Here is an 18689-nt window from a genome sequence, read left to right as displayed (position 1 = left end):
GACAGAGGGGGATCGCGGGGAATCGAGCTTTGATGGATGAGACGCGAATCTCGCGGATATGCAATTTCCACGCCTTTAATCTGAGCTTTAATCTCGGGCGAAATTGTAGAATTGATTTACCTCGCGAAGGAATGCCGAGAAACCGTACGATAAAAAGAGAAAGGACGATCTTCCTTCTTTCTTCGTTAGATATTTGTATACTCATGGCCCGATTTGTTCGTCATCATGATTGCTTTCTAAATGGGATTGCCGTTGTATACTGGCGCCGGTATGTAACAGCCTACGGCATTTTATAAACACAATGTCGAACGCTATTTATAAAGCCAGTTTAATTCGCATAGACACGATATTTGCGACGTGATGTACGAGAAACTGAAAAACTTTATCGATTTATGCACACTGCTCACATTTGCAGCACTTATCATAAATGTCATACGTTCCCGATGTAGACAAAACAAACATGTTTCCAGTAAATGGCAAGAAATTGTTGATACTAAAGAAATATAAAGGAAAAAATTTGTACGTTGCTGGACTTGACGCCGCATGATTATTTAAAAGCATTTTTTAATTCGCTTTGCTTGTTTCTTGTAAATTTCCTGAAAGATATGTACGATCTTATGAACCGACTCGCTAAATATAGATCTATTTTCGAATAACATCGCAATTATATCTGTGCGAGTATGAAAAAAGGATGACGCTTCAAGTGATATTCAGGTTTCAATTACTGCTGCATTATTCAATCATTTTCCATCTGTCCTTCTCTTTTTTCTTTATTTACCAATACTGACGTTCAACTCGGAAGAACAATACCACTACCTTTGGAAACACAAGCCGTTTCATTACTTCGCAGATCGACCGCGCGAGTCGTGACTAAATTAATCTATTTCTCTAACGAGCAATCTCAATAACACGCCGATCTCGCCTCGTCTGTTGCAGGATGAGAAGGTCAAGATGCTGAGACCCGGATCCTTAGTGGGCTTGCTGGTCCTCGTGGCCACGCTGAAGATCGCGGACTCGAACCGCTGTCTGACGATGCTGGAAGGTAAATCGCCGGTCATTATCGGCCGGCTCGATCATTGCGGCTCAATTACGATGCATTTGTCAGCTTCGAAGATATCATTGACTCACCATCGGAAATACGGCGCCACGCGGAATGGCCGCTAATTACCATATGATAGGCGCCGGTTTAGATATTAATTGAATCGCGCCCATGTCCGCAAACAATTCATTCGATTTCTAACGAATAATTAGATACATCGAGCTGCGAGGCATGTAATAAGGAACCGAACGCATTCCATGTGCGTCAATGCACTGCGCCGCGCGTAGTTTACCTGCTTATTATCGAGCACTTAAACATAGTCGTCGTCGCGCGGATTGGTAACGGCCGGAAATGTCCTTCCCCCGGTTACATGTTTTTCTCAGATGTTTACATTGTTCAGATCGGACGGCAAACGACCTTGCATTTCTACATGTGCGTTTCCACGCACGCAGCACAATTCCTAGTTCTCAGTTTTCAATCTGTTGTTCTCAGTTTTCAATATTTTTCTTTTAAGTGATCGGATTACACGCGAAATTTCTATTTTTAGAATCCTTAATGACTTATCCGATTACTAAAGACTTCAATTCTTTCTTACGGTGTAAGTTTCTAAAACAAGAAAAGTTTAGAAAGAGAGAATTTCTTATCGAGGAAAAAAATTTTTACGATTTACAGAAGTCAATCCGAAAAGAGTGATTCATCATGAGGGCCACTTCTTGAACATTGAGTTCGAAGTGTCGAGAAGAGTCACACAGAGATTGTCATCGGAGATCATGAAGATCTTCCTGACCGAAGTATTGGGTTATACCGGCGTCGCCATTGTCGAGAAGGATGACAGATTCAACGTATCTGAAGTCTTCGCGAGACTATCCGATATGCCGACGAAAGACACCGAGCACAGAGTGTAAGACAAATGATTAATCATAATTTAATGACTCGGCTCTGCTGGATTTTTCTTATATTTTTTTTTTTCACTTCTTGCAACAAACATTGTAACGTTGTTTTGATCTTTTATTTTTCTGTGCAAGTGTGTAAGTGTTTTTTAGATGCTTACTTAAGATGAATGGAATGTGTAAATTTGACATTCAATTCATAAGAATGTCGCGTCATATCGCATTTATAATTACGTGATAAGATTGACAATGAAGAAAACACTTACGGTCACAAATATGCTTTGCATCTTCTTCGCTGAGCGATTGCATTTGCGTCTCCAGCAGTAACGCTTTCTCCGGCAAATATTCAGGACGTATTTACAGATAGCAGTCAAGTTTCTCGCGCTGCCTCCTCTTAATGGTTTAATGATACTCATCTCCATGCAGTTTTCGAAATCAACAATATATCCTATTCAGTATATAAAATACTTTGTTGCAACGCATTAAACTCTTTGGATTTTCTGTTAATATTTCAATGTCGCTTCGATGACACGTCGGCTGTCGATTAATATCTCTTTGACAGCGCGATTACATTATACAATATGTTGTGTGTCTATATATATATTTATATAGTATATATAGTCAATGTGTATTAACTAATGATCACGCAAGCAAATAGAGAAGCATCAAGCTTTCAATGTCTTTTTACGGCAATAAATATTCACGATTACGTATGCTGTAAGTTATCAGTGAATCTGATATATTTCCTGTATTGAAAGAATGTACGCGCAGTTCAAACCGGTCAAGTAACATTTCCGTCTTGTTCGCCAGATTTCCAGACACGATGGTGAACATGGAAGTTTGGATCCCGCCGCAGCAGGACACGCTGCCGCTACTGAATAAATACAACGTGAAGGAATGCGGCTTGATAGCGCCACCGGGACATTTTGGCTGGTTTGTTCCGGAAGTATTGGCCAGGCCCGATGACAACTGGATGATCTTCTCCAAATTGGAGACCGCCAGCAGGTTTGCCATCGACGAGGCCTACCTGCCGCTCGTCAAGAATTTCACGATGGATTCGGTCACCGCGGATTACTATTGCCACGAAGATTTCTGCCAGTACGGGATGTATGTTCCGGAACAGTGTCAAGGTCAAAAGCAGCGGAGGACGTCGACCTGCGCGCTATTGCTGGCCGAGTATCCTGACGTGACACGCTTCGTGAAAAAACACATCGATCAGATGAAGCTCTACGTCAAGGTGGCGTGGGTGGGTCCGAATCTCAGTTTGCTGACTAGACATTTGACCAAGGAATACATTCACCTCGCGCAAAATTCGTCGTCTGCCACCGAGAATAGGTACGGTTAATCTATGGAATATGTAATCTCGTCGAAACTCGTCTGATCTTGTCTTGTCGATCTTGTCGATCCTGTCGATCGATATTACGAGCGCTACAAGACACGAGATGTTACGAGTTTTCTAACAAATTTTTTTTATCAGATCACTGGTGATCCTGCACTACTCGCCCAGCAGCGTGATTCCGAACGACAGGGAGTTCGTGACAATCGACTTTCCGCGTTGTGGAACGAGAAAAGACTCGATCAACTGCGCTTACGAGTCGAACAGACTAACGAAGCTGGTGTGGGGTAGGCTCGAGACGATCGCGACGATCGCCTTCCAGGCGATAAATCGCGCCAAGTTCGACAGGGAGATGTACGAAGATCTGATTGTGCGGCGCACGCGGTCGCCGAGTATCGTCTCGGACGAGCAAATCGCCTGCGGCTGGTTGAAGGATAATCTGAACTACACCCTGACGGAATGGAAGCCTAACAACGAGTACAAGAACACCCTCTTCGTGGGCGGAATATTTCCCATGAGCGGCAACTCCTACATGGCCAAATCGATCGTGATCGCCGCGAAGATGGCGAAGCAGGCCATTAACGACAACAACACTTTACTTAGGGATTACAATCTGACTTTATTGGCCAGCGATGGCCAGTGCAAGTCGGATATGGTGATGAAGTCCTTCATCGATTACATCATACATAATTATTATCAGAAGCTGGTCGGCGTATTAGGACCGGCTTGTTCGGAAACCGTGGAGCCGTTGGTCGGCGTGTCGAAGCATTACAAAACGGTGATCATCAGCTACAGTGCCGAAGGATCAAGCTTCGATGATCGCAGCAAATACCCGTATTTCTTCAGAACTATCGGTGAGAATAAGCAATACAGGCACGTTTACTTGCAACTCTTGCAGAGAATGCATTGGCATCGAGTGGCCTCCTTAACGGAGGACGGGCAGAAATATACCGAGTATATATCGTACATGCAGGACATACTCAGAGACAATGGCATCACCTTCGTAGCAAACATTAAATTTCCGAGAGAACGAGAACCCGATGTGATGACGAAGGTAGGAGTTAATTTTGATTTGTTTCGTGTAATACGATAATGAGAGCAATAAAGTTTGCAGAAAAATTATTGGTTTCAAAAATAAACACGATGTTTGTAAGAAACAGAAATTGCGATGCTCTAATATCTATGTAATATTTATATGCAAAAATATAAATAAGTATCTATAAGTAATTTTCTCTTAATTTTTTAGTATTTGCAAGATTTGAAAGATAAGCGAGCAAGAATTATTATCGCAGACGTATACAACGAGGTAGCTCGTCAAGTTATGTGCGAGGCATATAAACTGGACATGACAGCCACTCAGGTAATAATTATACAAATTAGATAATTTCGTTTATTATTAACGAACTAATTGTAAGAAAACAAAATGGAGGATAAATTCTACAATTTTAGCATTCTAATTGTTTTTTTTTTTTTCTATTGAAGGGCTACGTTTGGTTCCTTCCGCTTTGGCTCCGACAACAATGGTACGATACCGATTACTACAATCAACTGGGCGAAGAGATACAATGCACTACAAAGGAAATGATAAAAGCCATAAATGGATACCTTGGTCTGTCGCACGCGTATTTTGCCCGGAACGACGACATGATGCAAGAGGGAATTACAGTGCGCGAGTGGCGCGAGCGTTACGAAGAAGTTTGCAGAACGCAAAATCAGCAACCATCCGACTACGCGGGCTACGCCTACGATGCCATGTGGACCTACGCTTATGCTATGGATCGACTTATTCACGAGAATCAGAGCTACGTCTTCGATCTCCACAGCGATCAGACGGTCAATCGTCTTACGCATATTATCGGCGAGACGGACTTTTACGGGGTTAGTTGCGCAAACTTATTGATTAATTACGAAGGGAATACAGAAAATAAATATAAGATAATCTATCATAATTGACGATTTTTTCATCGAGAAATTATTCATTAAGATTGATCAAAGAATTATTAAAATTTCTCTTACGACGATAATTGATTATGTAAAATAATCAATGGCTTGTGACAGCCAAATTTCTACTTTTACGATTCTACTTTTCAGGTATCCGGGAGAATAAAATTCCGAGGCGGGCCATCGAGATATTCCGTCATTAATATCGTACAATTTATCGATAACGAAACGCGTGTTGTCGGTAACTTTTATCCAAACATCTCGGATACGAAGCACGAAGTTATTGGCGGTACTTTGGATTTGAATACTTCGGCTATTGTTTGGTTGTCGGAAACGATGCCTGATGATGGCTCGGAACCGCCACCGAGATGCGTTCTGTCGGGATTGGCGGAGCTATTGGATGTCTCTTGCGAAGTAGCGATCGTCGTCGCTAATATTATCGGTTTCGGCCTTCTCGGAGCGATTCTGATCGTTGGTTTTATCATCGTTAAGCGAAAGTACGTTCATCGCAATCTTTATTCTATATTTATTTTATTTTAATAGACATCATGTGCGATAAATGAAACGAATCTTTTGAAGATGTCGTTTTCAAGATTTCACTTAATCTTACTTTTCTGTTATTTCTTCAGATACGACGAGAAAGTGCGGCTCCACGAAAAGTACATGAAGTCTATAGGTATCGATTTGTCACAAACAGACAGTTCTAGTTTAGACGTATGGGAAATTCCTCGAGATAGAGTGGTGATCAATCGGAAACTTGGAGAGGGAGCCTTCGGCACCGTTTACGGCGGTGAGGCATTCTTCCCTCAGAAAGGCTGGTTAGCCGTCGCTGTGAAGACTTTGAAGGTCGGCAGCTCGACCGACGAGAAGCTCGATTTTCTGAGCGAGGTCGAAGTCATGAAGAGATTCGAGCATAAAAACATCATTAAATTGTTGGGTGTGTGCATAAAGTGCGAACCCGTACTGACCGTAATGGAATTCATGCTTTATGGCGATTTGAAAACTTATCTCTTGGCTAGAAGACACTTGGTTAACGATCGGAGCTACGAGGACTCGGACGAGATCTCGAATAAAAAGTTGACCGCCATGGCATTGGACGTCGCCAGAGCACTCAGCTATTTAGCGCAATTAAAATATGTTCACAGGTGAGCTGCGAAACACAATTGCAAGCTGTCTCAATGATCATATCAGCAATGTCGCAATTATTATATTTCTATTTCTATTCTACAGAGACGTCGCCTCTCGCAATTGTTTGGTGAATGCTCAACGGGTGGTAAAATTGGGTGATTTCGGTATGACGAGGCCAATGTACGAGAACGATTATTATAGATTTAATCGGAAAGGTGAGAGCACGCAATACGAATTGCTGTTTATATTACAACGCTATAATTCTACAAGATATGAATTGAAAAAATTCCTTCCTCAGGCATGCTGCCGGTAAGATGGATGGCGCCGGAATCGCTAGCGCTCGGTATTTTCACACCGGCGTCTGACGTTTGGTCTTACGGCGTGCTTCTTTATGAGATCGTTACATTCGGCAGCTTTCCCTTTCAAGGGATGAGCAACAATGAAGTGCTGTCGCACGTGAAAGAAGGCAACTGTCTTACCGCGCCGAAGAAAGTGAAGTCGCAGCTGTGAGTAGCTATCTCGATAAAACCGGTAATATATTTAGCGATTCAGCTTCTTATATTTGATATTTTATTTGTAGCGAGAATTTAATGTATTCCTGTTGGAACGTCGACCACACGAAGAGGCCAACGGCGCCGGAAATCGTAGACTTTCTGGCGACGAATCCTCGTATCATCGCGCCGTGTCTGGATGTGCCTCTGTCTAGCGTGCAACTGGAGCACACCGCGCAAGTCGACATACAATTAACAGAAAATAACCGGAAAGTCTCTTTTTCGTGGCCATCGCAGCGTCAGTCTTTACAAAGTGGCGGATTGAAGCAACTGAATTCGCCGACATCGCTTTTACTGGACTTGAACGGCCAAGACGACGATCAGAATCAGGACTCCTTGATCAATCAGTCTTGCGAGCAGGACAGTTCGAGTCCTCTGCTGGATTCCACGAGAGTCTCAGTCTTGAAGCAGACGTGGCTCCAGGAAAATTTTAACAACGTCAAAGACAACCAAGCTCACAGGTACGTCAATCTTCAGCCAGGTATATTAAAGCTGGGCTACGAGCCCAACATGAACGGTAGCGCCGGGAACATCCAGTTGGAAGAAAGGACATCCATGCTGCCCGAGAGGAAAAGTACCGACAACGTATCAGTGCTCTGACATAAGTAAACAATTTCATGAAGAAATCGGAAACTAGTCAGGCGCCTCGAGGTACGTGGTGCTTAAACAGAAATGACTGTACAGGGTCAAAACGGCAGAATCCGCGATAGACGGTCAACGTCTCGGAATAAAAAAAAGAAGTTGATACAAGCTATTTTTAGGCACTCGTCTATACCGGCGAAGCGGCGTACCTTGTAACCGTCAAGGTCATACCAAAGGGTTCCTTAACAAGCCCAGAGAGTATCGCGGTTCTCTGGTCTGGCATTTCAATTAACCAGCCAAATATTCTTTGAATTTTTTCAACGTTGGAAAAGTGAAACTGATTCAAATAGTTGTAGTAGTTAAACATTTTTTCTCTTGAAGGAATTTCTAATATGCGTTTCGGGATATAAAATATCTCGAAATTTGTGCATTGGTGGCGTAGCTCTGTCTCGAATAAATTAAATAGACTATGATGCTTGAATTGAAATATTCGTGAATGAAACTGTCGGATATAAATTATTTAAAGATCGCATACGTCTTTTTATGGATATCTTATATGGTAAAAACTACAACATGCCTAAGTTAAGCTAAATGTCTTTAGCAGCTCAAGACAGAAATATAAGATAATCATCACCAATAAAAAAGTGGCTTTGCACGGATATCGGAAAAAATTGTTTAAATTAAAAAGAAAAAAAAAAAAAAAAAAAACGATCCAAATACTACAGAATTGATATAGAGCATGTATAACAATAGAAACAACTAGCTATCGATGATGAAACCAATTTACTGGATCCACTTTTGAGACTGATTCTCATTGCGAAATAAAGTCGCATCATCTCACACCTCGTATAGGCATGGATGACCGACCACTATTCGTCATCGCAGGCAACCAAAGGAGTACAAAAGGAAAGAGCTATTTTTCGCAATTGCGAAGTTTCGCGACGAAGCGAAAGAGACGATCGACATCCGTGCATTATTCAATAGTTCTGTCGCCTTCTGCTCAATCTGTAAGACTGACTCTCAAGGTAGAAGGGACACACATCGTATTGCTCTTTATCCTCTTTTTCTTCCCTTTACTTTTTGTCGATTCATAGTTCGAGAAGAAGCTAGCGCATTTGAATGTCGATCCGGTGTTTTGCGAGTGGCGATGTTCGCGTAACCATGACATTTTTTCTCACTAGTTACCCGCAAAAAGTCAGTGAACGATTCTTTGCTTCATGATATCCCTTCGCGAATGTGACTACGCGTTTGTCAATCGTACATCGCCATCGCGTTTATGCCTACAAAAAAAATCAATTAATATCCATGAGATGTTAATTGATTTTTTTATAAGACTAATCACCGGCTGGCTGCATACTCGATCACCAGATGCGATTATTTATTGATACACGAGTGGATTTCTTGCGAAAGATTTTTATACGAAATATGTTTCTCGTTAAGGGTCCACTTAATAGCATTCTTGTACAAAGTAACGTTGAGAGATAACAGATAATTACATCACATTTTGTATAGATACACTCGCGTAAATCTCTTGGCCCTTTCCGGCATCAGTTCCTTGAGAATCGCTTCTTTTTATGTTCCTGTGCTTTCTGATATAGATAAACCGAAATATACGTACGTACAGTATATGAATCTCTTATTTTTATACATATTGCTGTCAAAATAAGCGATTTGTATATAAAGTAGAGCGTGCCATTCTTTAGATAGCAACTTCAGAGAATCATGCAAATAGTTACTACATTTGAATAGAATTTAAAGAATTGTGCAGAACTGGAAAGGGTTAACTATCAGCATTCGCTGTTCAATATGACTGAATAGCTATATATTTAAGATCGTTCAATGTTTGCGTAGAGTGTCAAAGACTCCAATAGAAAGTATTTTTAATCCTCGATTCCACTTCGTAATTAATTGTACATTCGCGCATGTCCAGCAATGTTGCGAAAAACGTGTCTTTAATTATGCTATGTTCTTCGCATTACGAAGCAATGTATATGATATTCATTTAAGCATCACTACCCAATAATTTTGCAAAAAGACTTATTTCACTACAATTATATTTTTTAATACGTATATTTTGCAAAAGCTCAAGTAAAAAAAGATAGAAAAATCAATAAAATAAATCCAGATAAATAAATGTGTATATAACATATACATAAGAATAATGCAGGATGAGTTGAAAATGAAAAAAGAAAAAAAGAATTATTTATTTTAAACTATTTTGTTATTTAAAGTTTTTTATACCATAAAGATAGTGGCTTTTTCTAATGTACAGAAGATCGTCCGAATTTCATATACAACTACTTACGTGTATATTATAAAAAGATAGATATTACGTCAGCAGCGTACGTTATATACATCACAATGGTCAGAAAATTAGTTCGTACTATTGTATAGGGATAGAATTTTTTACTATTCGTTTGCTCGAGGAATATTCGCTAATATACTAAACTGTTAGCGTTCTTTTTCGACAGATGTAGGCTTGTAAAAAGAACTTTTACATACGTTTGTACATACCGCGAAACAACGCAAGTCCTTCCTAATAGTTAACCTTGTAGAAATCTCGGCTACACTTTGCCAGATATATGTATACTGTTACTCTTAAAAAATGTATGATGATCCTTGAATTTACTCGCTATGGATTATACCAGTGTTATTTATTGTAATTTAGTTCACGGCGACTGAGATATTCGCAATCTACGTTCCTCAAGTGCATATTCGTTGTGCCTTCTGGAATTAAATAATGTTAAACATGTTTCTGAATTCTTTTATTGCTCACACGACCACTCCGTTTTTTATGTATTATTATGTCAAAGCGACTTTACTGCACAATTGGTAATGTATTATTGTTATTTGTATATTTAACTTTTTATTTCACGACTCTATAAACCGTATAAATGTACATCCCATTTTTCCGCATTGTATCTACTTCAGATTTGTTATGGAATTGTTTGTCAGTAATTATCGAATTGTTTTATAATTTTAATTACGATTTTATAAACATAAAAAAAAAAATATATGGAAACCAAAAATTTTTGAAGAATAAAGACTTCACAAACATTAAAACTGTCGTATTGCTCCTTTTATATGGCAACACATGCACCTTCTGTAACGCGAGATAGCTTTGTTCAGGCTAACAGATTCAAAGTACACTACCGATTCAATTACATCGCACGTTAAAAGCAAAATAAATTTTTTCAATAAATCACGCTGTTCCTAACATATATAATTATTAAAAAATAAAAAATATACTTTTTTTTACTATTCGTACCGAAAACTTTCGAAGTATCATTGGTCGCTACCATGATCTCAACTTAGAAGTTTATACTTTCTCCAACAGCTTGCGCCACTATGAACTATTTCTGCATTGAACTTTTGCAACATATTGTTTTCTACAATATGTATATAAAAAATAAAATAAAAATTAGCTTTTCATCTAAATAAATTAATTTTAATATTTTGATATTTTAATTAATAAAAAAATGCAAATAATTGAAATATATTTACAATGCGTTTTTATATGTTAGTTACGTGTATTGCAGTTTTTTAATAAATATGTTGCAATAATTAAAAATTATTTATACTCCCGGAAATGCGTCCGCGCATCAGGAAATCTCTTGTAATTCGCGAGATATATGTACATGCCGGGCATTTCAACCTCGCGCGCAATAATATCTCCATTGTCGGCCGTTTATTTAACGGAAGGCTAAAAAAACAAAGAAGACCAATAGCCCGAGAATGTTATCCGGCGTACACTGTAAGTCTTCCCGCGCGACACCTCCGGCGTGTATGCGGGTATTCGCGCACCAAATGCCGCAGATACTCGCGATAATAACGGCAACTCGGTGTCTTCGCGCTGATATGTCTTCGCGGCGAACATATACACGCGTGTATTCATTCTAAACAATCAAAAGTCGCTCGATTGATCTATTGTTTACGGGCGGGCATACATCGCCGGTTAGCTTCTCTAACTTCTTCTCTAAGTCGAGATAGATAAAGATAACATCGTGTTCGCCGGTGAACGGAGGCTGCGGGGGGTCCGCCCGTTCTCTCGCAGGTCTCTTAGTGTGTTCCTACCTGTTCCGACTGTTCTCAGGAGCCCGGTCATTATAATGTTAAACGATTCGGCAGAGGCCCGCGCTAATGCGCCGACGCTTGTATAAACGAGAGCTCCTATTCTTCGATGTGGAGCACGATTAGTCGCTACGGTATTAATAATAATAATAATCGTATTTTTTTAAATACTTGTTTACAAATTCGGGGCTTAAGATCACGGAAAATTTTAAGTCAAACAAAAAGCTCTTTTTATCAAAGATAAGATCCTTCTCGTGGAAAAATCTAAAATTTTTCAAGAGATTATTGGGTTGCAAACATAAATCAGATTGTAAGCTATCGCGCTTTTAATCGAGAATGATATATAAAGTGGAACATAGGTCTTGTTCCTTTTTTTTTCTCATTCTTCATCGTGAAGAAATTTTCGATGTCCTTGACGATCGCACTTTGTGAAATGATAATTTGTCACTCGAACTGGTTTTTGCGGAGATACACAATGTGTTGCTTGCAAAATTATATTCCGTGGCAGATATCCGATAAGAATTAAATAATGGCCAGTACAGCATCAGTGAAAGCTTATTCATAATGTAGAGAGAAAATTCAGAGCATTCCTACATATTTAGCCTCATTTAATATTCGTATATGCGTACACGTCAACGCTAATTAATTTTAATTAAATAAATAATTCTATTTTATTCAATTTAATTTAATTCGATCAAATTGTCATCTTATTTTTGAATACTCTTTTTATGATATTATTTTTACTATCATTTATGACAATGATTTTAATGATATGATAATTGAGATAGTAAGATAATTTATTTAAGTGAAATTTTCTATGTACTTCGTAATACAGGATGTTAAACTGAGGACCTACAACGAGATAATCAGATCTGCGGTTTCGTCGCTGTGTTCGCTGCTGTGGGCAACAAAGATTATTAATTCTTCGCGACATGTGTGACGTAAGTCGATCGCAGCGTGTGTTGTCTAGTGTCTAACACGTCTTAACACGATATTATAGTATGCATGTGGTCATTGTGTCATAATCAAGCGTCGATCATTTCTGATTGCGGACTGGTGATAATCTCTTCATTCGATGACATTTCGTTGTCAACAAATCCTTCAGATTTTGTCTCCTAACTCTAATTTGAACGCATAACTATGTTCGAAGTGCAGCATCAACGTGATATTTCAAAAATATAGAATCAAAATGGAATTGATAAAAAACGCTAACAAAATTCTTTCTCAACAGAAATTTTATTGAGAATTTATATCTTGATTTTTGCGCGTTTTATTTCCTCATTTAAATAGATGCATCTATCTGCCTTTAGGCTAATATCCTTTTAGGAACAGATATTGCATATATCCACATATATGGAGAAAATATAAAATGAAGCGCAAATGTAATGATGGAAAATTGACTACATATATCAACGCATATGTTTGTAGCGCAACGCGTATCGATCACCGAGCATTGATCTCTCGTTTCTCTTCTTCCTGCCGCAAGAGAAAATCGACGCGCCGACATGTATGTTACGACGTAACGCGGTTCTTATGTAAGAATGTGCGGGCGTGCGCGGTTATCTGATTATTCTCCGTAGTGTTGACCAGAAGTCGTTTCTCGAGAGTTATGCGATCATCATTACGATATAAAGATTTATCCGGGGGAGAGGAGGATATAACAAAAGAAATCTAAATTGCACAACTAGAGAGGAGGAGACATTCGCTACCAGTCTTCACGCTTAATCTTCTTAACTCCTCCACCCGAAGCAAGATAAATTTCTCTCTCTCATTCCTTATTCTACTCTTTGTGTTAAATTAGAAACGAATCGCCAATTAATCTAACACGGCGGCTGTGTACGACCACTCCCTGTATCGGAACCGATTTTCACCGGTGTCGGAGCGCTCTTTAACCGGCCGTAAATCAAACCGAAAGCCACCGAAGTCCGCTTTCTTCTTCGAGCGTTCGCTCGCCCGCTCGCTCGCGGGCAACGCGCTTGATCAAAGCCAACGAGATCGGTAACATCATTATTATCGGCGCGTTGCAATCGGGCGCGATTTCCTACAAGTTTAATTGACACCGTTGAACGGGGTTGCTCGGAGAACTCGCGCGAGACGCATGAGGAATGAAAGTGCGTGATTTACGTAAGACGAAATTAATAACGGAAAACGCGTTTGCGAGGAGATTTCTGAAAATGTCGGATAAGTGAAAAAAATAAAAAAAAAGAACAAATATTTTCAAAGTCGTCTAATTGCTACGTCAAGCGAGATGCATTTACGACGCGCCGGCAATCGAACAGCGTTCCGAGCGCAAATTCACGAGCGAAGAACCAGTTTGCCAATCGTCTCTTTCGCCGGCGCGCATTAACGTTATTATCACGATCGTTGGAACGCGAGCGATCGCGAACTTCGCACCTTTCCCGATTTTTATGGGATTCTTATAGTGTTTTGCGGCGGTTTAACGACGCGTAAAATCGCGGAGATCGTTGAATCGTGTACAAGTGGAAAATGTTTGCACAGCAGGTTGTCGCGCGCTGAAAACGACCGAAGGTGGGTTTGATGAAATTTAGATTTAAACATTTTGATGCAATCCACACATGATAACAGTGAACGAACGAGATTGGAGAGCAGAATTAATTTTTTATTCCATTCGCACAATTATTTAAAAAATGTCTACATTAAACACGTTAATTTCCAATCTACAAAAAGCCCTCGCAGGTTCCAATTCCCTTCATTACAAAGGGTGCGTATCCATTACGCTTTTATCGTGCGAGCGCCGCGATCATTTACTTAACCAGAAGACAGCTGAAACATTCACACGTGGATACAATGCATCGTTTTCACCGCACGAGATACACCGTATCTAAAGCGAGACGCCTAAAAGTCTTCGACGTTTCCTCGAAGCGGCGCACCGCCCGCCGTTTCTTATATCATCTCGGACACTAACGAAGATATAGGGTGTCGCCTGGCGGACAGATAATCGCACCGCGCCAGGTCTAAGGTGTCCCTCGTCTGGAGGCTGACCGAGATATTGCGTTACGTTAATTACGCACGCTATCGCGGCTGCCGTTGAGTGGCGCTATCGCGACGGTAGTCAATAATACTGAATAACAAAACCGTTTTGATTTTTCATTATAAGTGCTGCACAGGCTGAATTTGTACGTATTTTTTTACGTTAAATTCAAACGTGTTCTTAATTTTTTATTTTTATAGGGGAGAACATTTCTTTCCTAATCTATCAAGTTGTTTGATCTCTGTTTTCTTGCAATGACCACAAAATTTTTTCACATTTTATATAGTTTCGTTAACTTCCATACCACGCTGAAAAGTACCAGTTCTCGTCCGATCACTGAAGTCAAACAGCGTTGGGCATGGTTAGTACCTGGATGGGTGACCGCCTGGGAACACCGTGTGATGTTAACAATTTTTTTTATTTTAATCAGCCAGAATTAATTACAATGTTAACGAATAATATTTATCAACTTGCAAAGAAGGAAATAAAATAAGTATATTTAGCAGCAATCCAATTTCCGAGACTAGTTATTGCAGACGCATTAGTATTATGTATTATTATTAAAGAAAAATATATGTGTGTATAATATATTCTTCGTTCTACATAGTCTGGAACAGATGATACACAATAATTTTTGTAGATCATTTCATCATTAGATCATTTCACTTGATCATTTCTTTCCTAGTCTATCAAGTTGTTTGATCTCTGTTTTCTGCTACTTATGCATACTTTGTTATATGGAACTTTAACATTAAGAGTTCGATGAAGTATCTCAGTGGGATTCTACAAAAATTATTGTGTATTATCTGTTCCAGACTATGTAGAACGAAGAATATATTATACACACACATATATTTTTCTTTAATAATAATACATAATACTAATGCGATAACTAGTTTCGAAAATTGGATTGCTGCTAAATATACTTATTTTATTTCCTTCTTTGCAAGTTGATAAATATTATTCGTTAACATTGTAATTAATTCTGGCTGATTAAAATAAAAAAAATTGTTAACATCACACGGTGTTCCCAGGCGGTCACCCATCCAGGTACTAACCATGCCCAACGCTGTTTGACTTCAGTGATCGGACGAGAACTGGTACTTTTCAGCGTGGTATGGAAGTTAACGAAACTATATAAAGTGTGAAAAAGTTTTATGGTCATTGCAAGAAAGACATAAGGATTATATTTGTTACAGCAATTTTTTTTTAAGTTTAATTGTCTGCTATTTTTTTCTGACTTGCTGAACAAAATATATTTATTATGAATGTTTACGTTGACAGTATAGCATTCGAATGTAAAAATATGTTATTTGATTATGTTGTTATATTAAATGGATAGAAAATCTGATGCTTTGAACAAATGATTACAAATTGCTTCTTTAAAATCAGCTAAAGAGAGAATAATATGCTAAAAAATATAGCATCTCCTTTTATTCTCAATCCCAATTTTCCATTATTAATATTCACGCGACATATGAAAATATATATTTGTACCTACATAATTTAATTCCTGAACAAAACCTTTAATTCAAATATAGCCTTTCCTCAAAGAGCGATCAACAGTTCTCTGCTTCAACTTCTCGAGCATTCAACTAATATGTATTTCGATTTCGCTCACTATAATATATCGCATTTTCAACAGAAAGATTTAACAATATAAATAAGTCAATCTTCTGAAAAATCTCCGTATTGTACTGTGAGATATGCGCTGTCACATATTTTCGAAAATTACAGCTGTAAGAAATTGAGAGTAATAGAGAGATTTAATTTGCATCTTTGGATTTAACGTAAAAAATATGAGAAATAATCATTTAGAATGTTACAATGTGGCAATGATTATGTTCACCGATGTAATGAAAGCAACGGCTGGAAATCGGCGAGCTGAGGGATCGCCGGCAGAACCGGATAAATCTCAATACAAAGTCAATTACGGCTGGCAGCTACGGTCGCGCTGGTGGGCGTGAATGGCTCGCGCGAGTCATTTGCATCGTGCGCGCCGATATCGAGCTGATTTACAAATTCCAACTAGCTCGGTGTAGCCCAAGTGACTGACAGCTCGCACTGGACTGTTTATTTACACCGCGGATGCGGACAAGAGTGTTCGCCGGCACGACTATTGCGCCGATAAATCGATTAAATAACCTCGGGTTAGCAGGGGCGCGAGAAGTGTGCAAGCCGCTGTACTGCATTAGAACTCGATAAATACTACAAGTCGCTATTTAATATTACTAACCACTAGTTTAACAAGTCGTTATTATAAATCACATGACGTATGGTATTCTATAATAATAAAAAAACCAACATAGAAAAAAGACTATAAGAATTAAACGCGGGTGTCGGAGCGCAAAAGGTATTACAAATCTACAGATAGTTTTGCTACAGATTTTTGTAACACTATTCTGTATTGATTTGTAATATCTTTTGCGCCTCGACACTCGCGTTTGGTTCTTATAGCCTTTTCTTCTATTGGTTTTTTCGCTATTTTTTTGCAATAAGTTTAAAGATGGACTTGATGAAAAATTAATCAATCCTAAATTCTTGCAAGTGAAATTAATTTCAACTACAGACTTTGGCTGTTTTTTAATTAAACGGACTTTTACGGAGTTATTTTATTACAATATTTATTATATTATAAAATTATTATAGTAATTGTATAGATAAGAACAAATTAGCTAATGTGCAATTCGATTGCGATATGAGATTTGACATCTCGGAGGAAAATTCTGGCGGCAACCAGAGCGAAATAAGAGATCAAGTCTCTTTTCAGATTAGTCTTATCTATAATCTAGATAGAGAGAGAAGATTGAACTAATCAGGCTTCATCGGCATTTCGGCGACTCGAGTATAGTGCACTTCGTAACGAGGTAATTTTCTCGCGTGAGCATGTTAACGAGCGATCGATCAGCAATTATTATGCGTCCGGGCATTTTTCTCGCGGCCGCATGATTTATCCCGCGGACGAGAGTCGGTCGGCGCTTTGTTACGAGCAACGTTTAGCGCGCTTGATAGCGTCATTAATCCTTTCGGGTGTATTTGTAGTCGCGAGAAAAGTGTTAGATCGCGCGCGCAGGAATTGTGTTACGTGAGCGTCGGGGCGAACAAACTCGAGACAAACGCGCGCTGTCGGAGCGGCCTAACAAATTCGCGCGGGTAGGCGCAGAAAGGCGACGAAGAGCCGCGAACGTCATAATGATGCATCTCGTGTCGTTTGTATCGCGGCTGTTCCGTGATTAATCGGGTCAAAGTAACGTCCTCTTATGAATGGTCGTCATCGGGATTGTATCGCGTTCGCGTCTTAATTCAACCAGCTGCGTCGAGCTTCGGAGAGAGAACACATATCTGCGAACCGTAAATTTCCCCGTTCATTGAAACCTGTATCGTCGCGGTGAACGACGAGTAGGTCGCGATCGAAACAATCCCACGGTTCTCCGCTCGACCTATCGATAATAAACAATGGGCTTACGCGCGTCCGCGGCCAAAGAAATTAAATTGAAATGCGAACTAAAAGCGAAGTAGGAAATAATGAAGGAGTCCGCCCTTCTTTTGCAAACAAGGTAAAACCCGGTTAGGCTGTAAAACCACAACCTATGATTTGTTTCGCTCTTTGGCATTCGCTTGCGTGTTATTACTTTTGCTTCATAAATAGAATAATTTTGTTCCCAAGATTTTTTTTTCGTCTCCCTTTCTTTTTGTAAGATATCTATTGTAAAAAAATTCCGTATTAATGATAAAAAGATTATAATCTAGATAGAAAAGGAGATGGCAGTCATAAATTGCACAAAGTTTTCGCTATAAATATTCCATTCTGACAATCTGTAAAGCCGCAGTTAGCCTCATTTGCCCTTTGGAATACCGGATCAGGAAGCGAGCCCGATTGAACAAACCCGTCGTTAAACAATGTTTCATAGCGAGCGCTGTGAGTAAAACCGCGATCGTTTCGGCGCGTTAAAAATCGTTTATTATGGGTAATCACGCAGTTTTACCGCTTCGCCGTTTTTCCGGCGTTTTTGCCCGCTGCGGGGAGAACGCGTGGGTTGACGCCGGTGCTTTCTCTTCCGTGTATCGACGAAGAGCCGTGTCCGCACTCTCGGCTAACGACCGATATAAACGGGAGACAAAACTAATTAACCGGGATTATTAGAGACAATATGGCAAA

General features: G+C 39.5%; 2 protein-coding genes and 2 non-coding genes across 5 annotated transcripts in view; 2 read left to right on the top strand and 2 right to left on the bottom strand.

Moving 5' to 3' along the window:
• Positions 1-8626, top strand: part of LOC105676391 (uncharacterized) — a 29123-nt gene extending 20497 nt beyond the window's left edge. The window contains exons 2-12 of one of the 2 annotated variants that reach the window (XM_012374213.2): positions 937-1042; positions 1712-1940; positions 2740-3264; positions 3407-4319; positions 4512-4625; positions 4748-5143; positions 5357-5703; positions 5836-6351; positions 6437-6549; positions 6633-6840; positions 6915-8175. In XM_012374213.2, the coding sequence (XP_012229636.1) occupies positions 952-1042; positions 1712-1940; positions 2740-3264; positions 3407-4319; positions 4512-4625; positions 4748-5143; positions 5357-5703; positions 5836-6351; positions 6437-6549; positions 6633-6840; positions 6915-7485 (4023 nt within the window). In that variant the 5' untranslated portion in view covers positions 937-951 and the 3' untranslated portion in view covers positions 7486-8175. 2 annotated transcript variants of the gene reach the window in all.
• Positions 1-18689, bottom strand: part of SMC5 (structural maintenance of chromosomes 5) — an 84803-nt gene that overhangs the window by 34010 nt on the left and 32104 nt on the right. The gene's annotated exons all lie outside the window — the stretch shown is intronic.
• On the top strand, positions 14821-14940 carry LOC136999154 (5S ribosomal RNA). The gene has a single exon (XR_010889554.1). It is a non-coding gene; the product is annotated as a 5S ribosomal RNA (ribosomal RNA).
• LOC136999153 (5S ribosomal RNA) lies at positions 15540-15659 on the bottom strand. Its single transcript, XR_010889553.1, has one exon. It is a non-coding gene; the product is annotated as a 5S ribosomal RNA (ribosomal RNA).

Source organism: Linepithema humile, chromosome 3, assembly GCF_040581485.1.
Source record: "Linepithema humile isolate Giens D197 chromosome 3, Lhum_UNIL_v1.0, whole genome shotgun sequence".
Lineage (NCBI taxonomy): Eukaryota > Metazoa > Arthropoda > Insecta > Hymenoptera > Formicidae > Linepithema > Linepithema humile.
The sequence above is the reverse complement of the archived record's forward strand: the minus strand, read 5'-3'. Positions and strand labels throughout refer to the sequence as shown.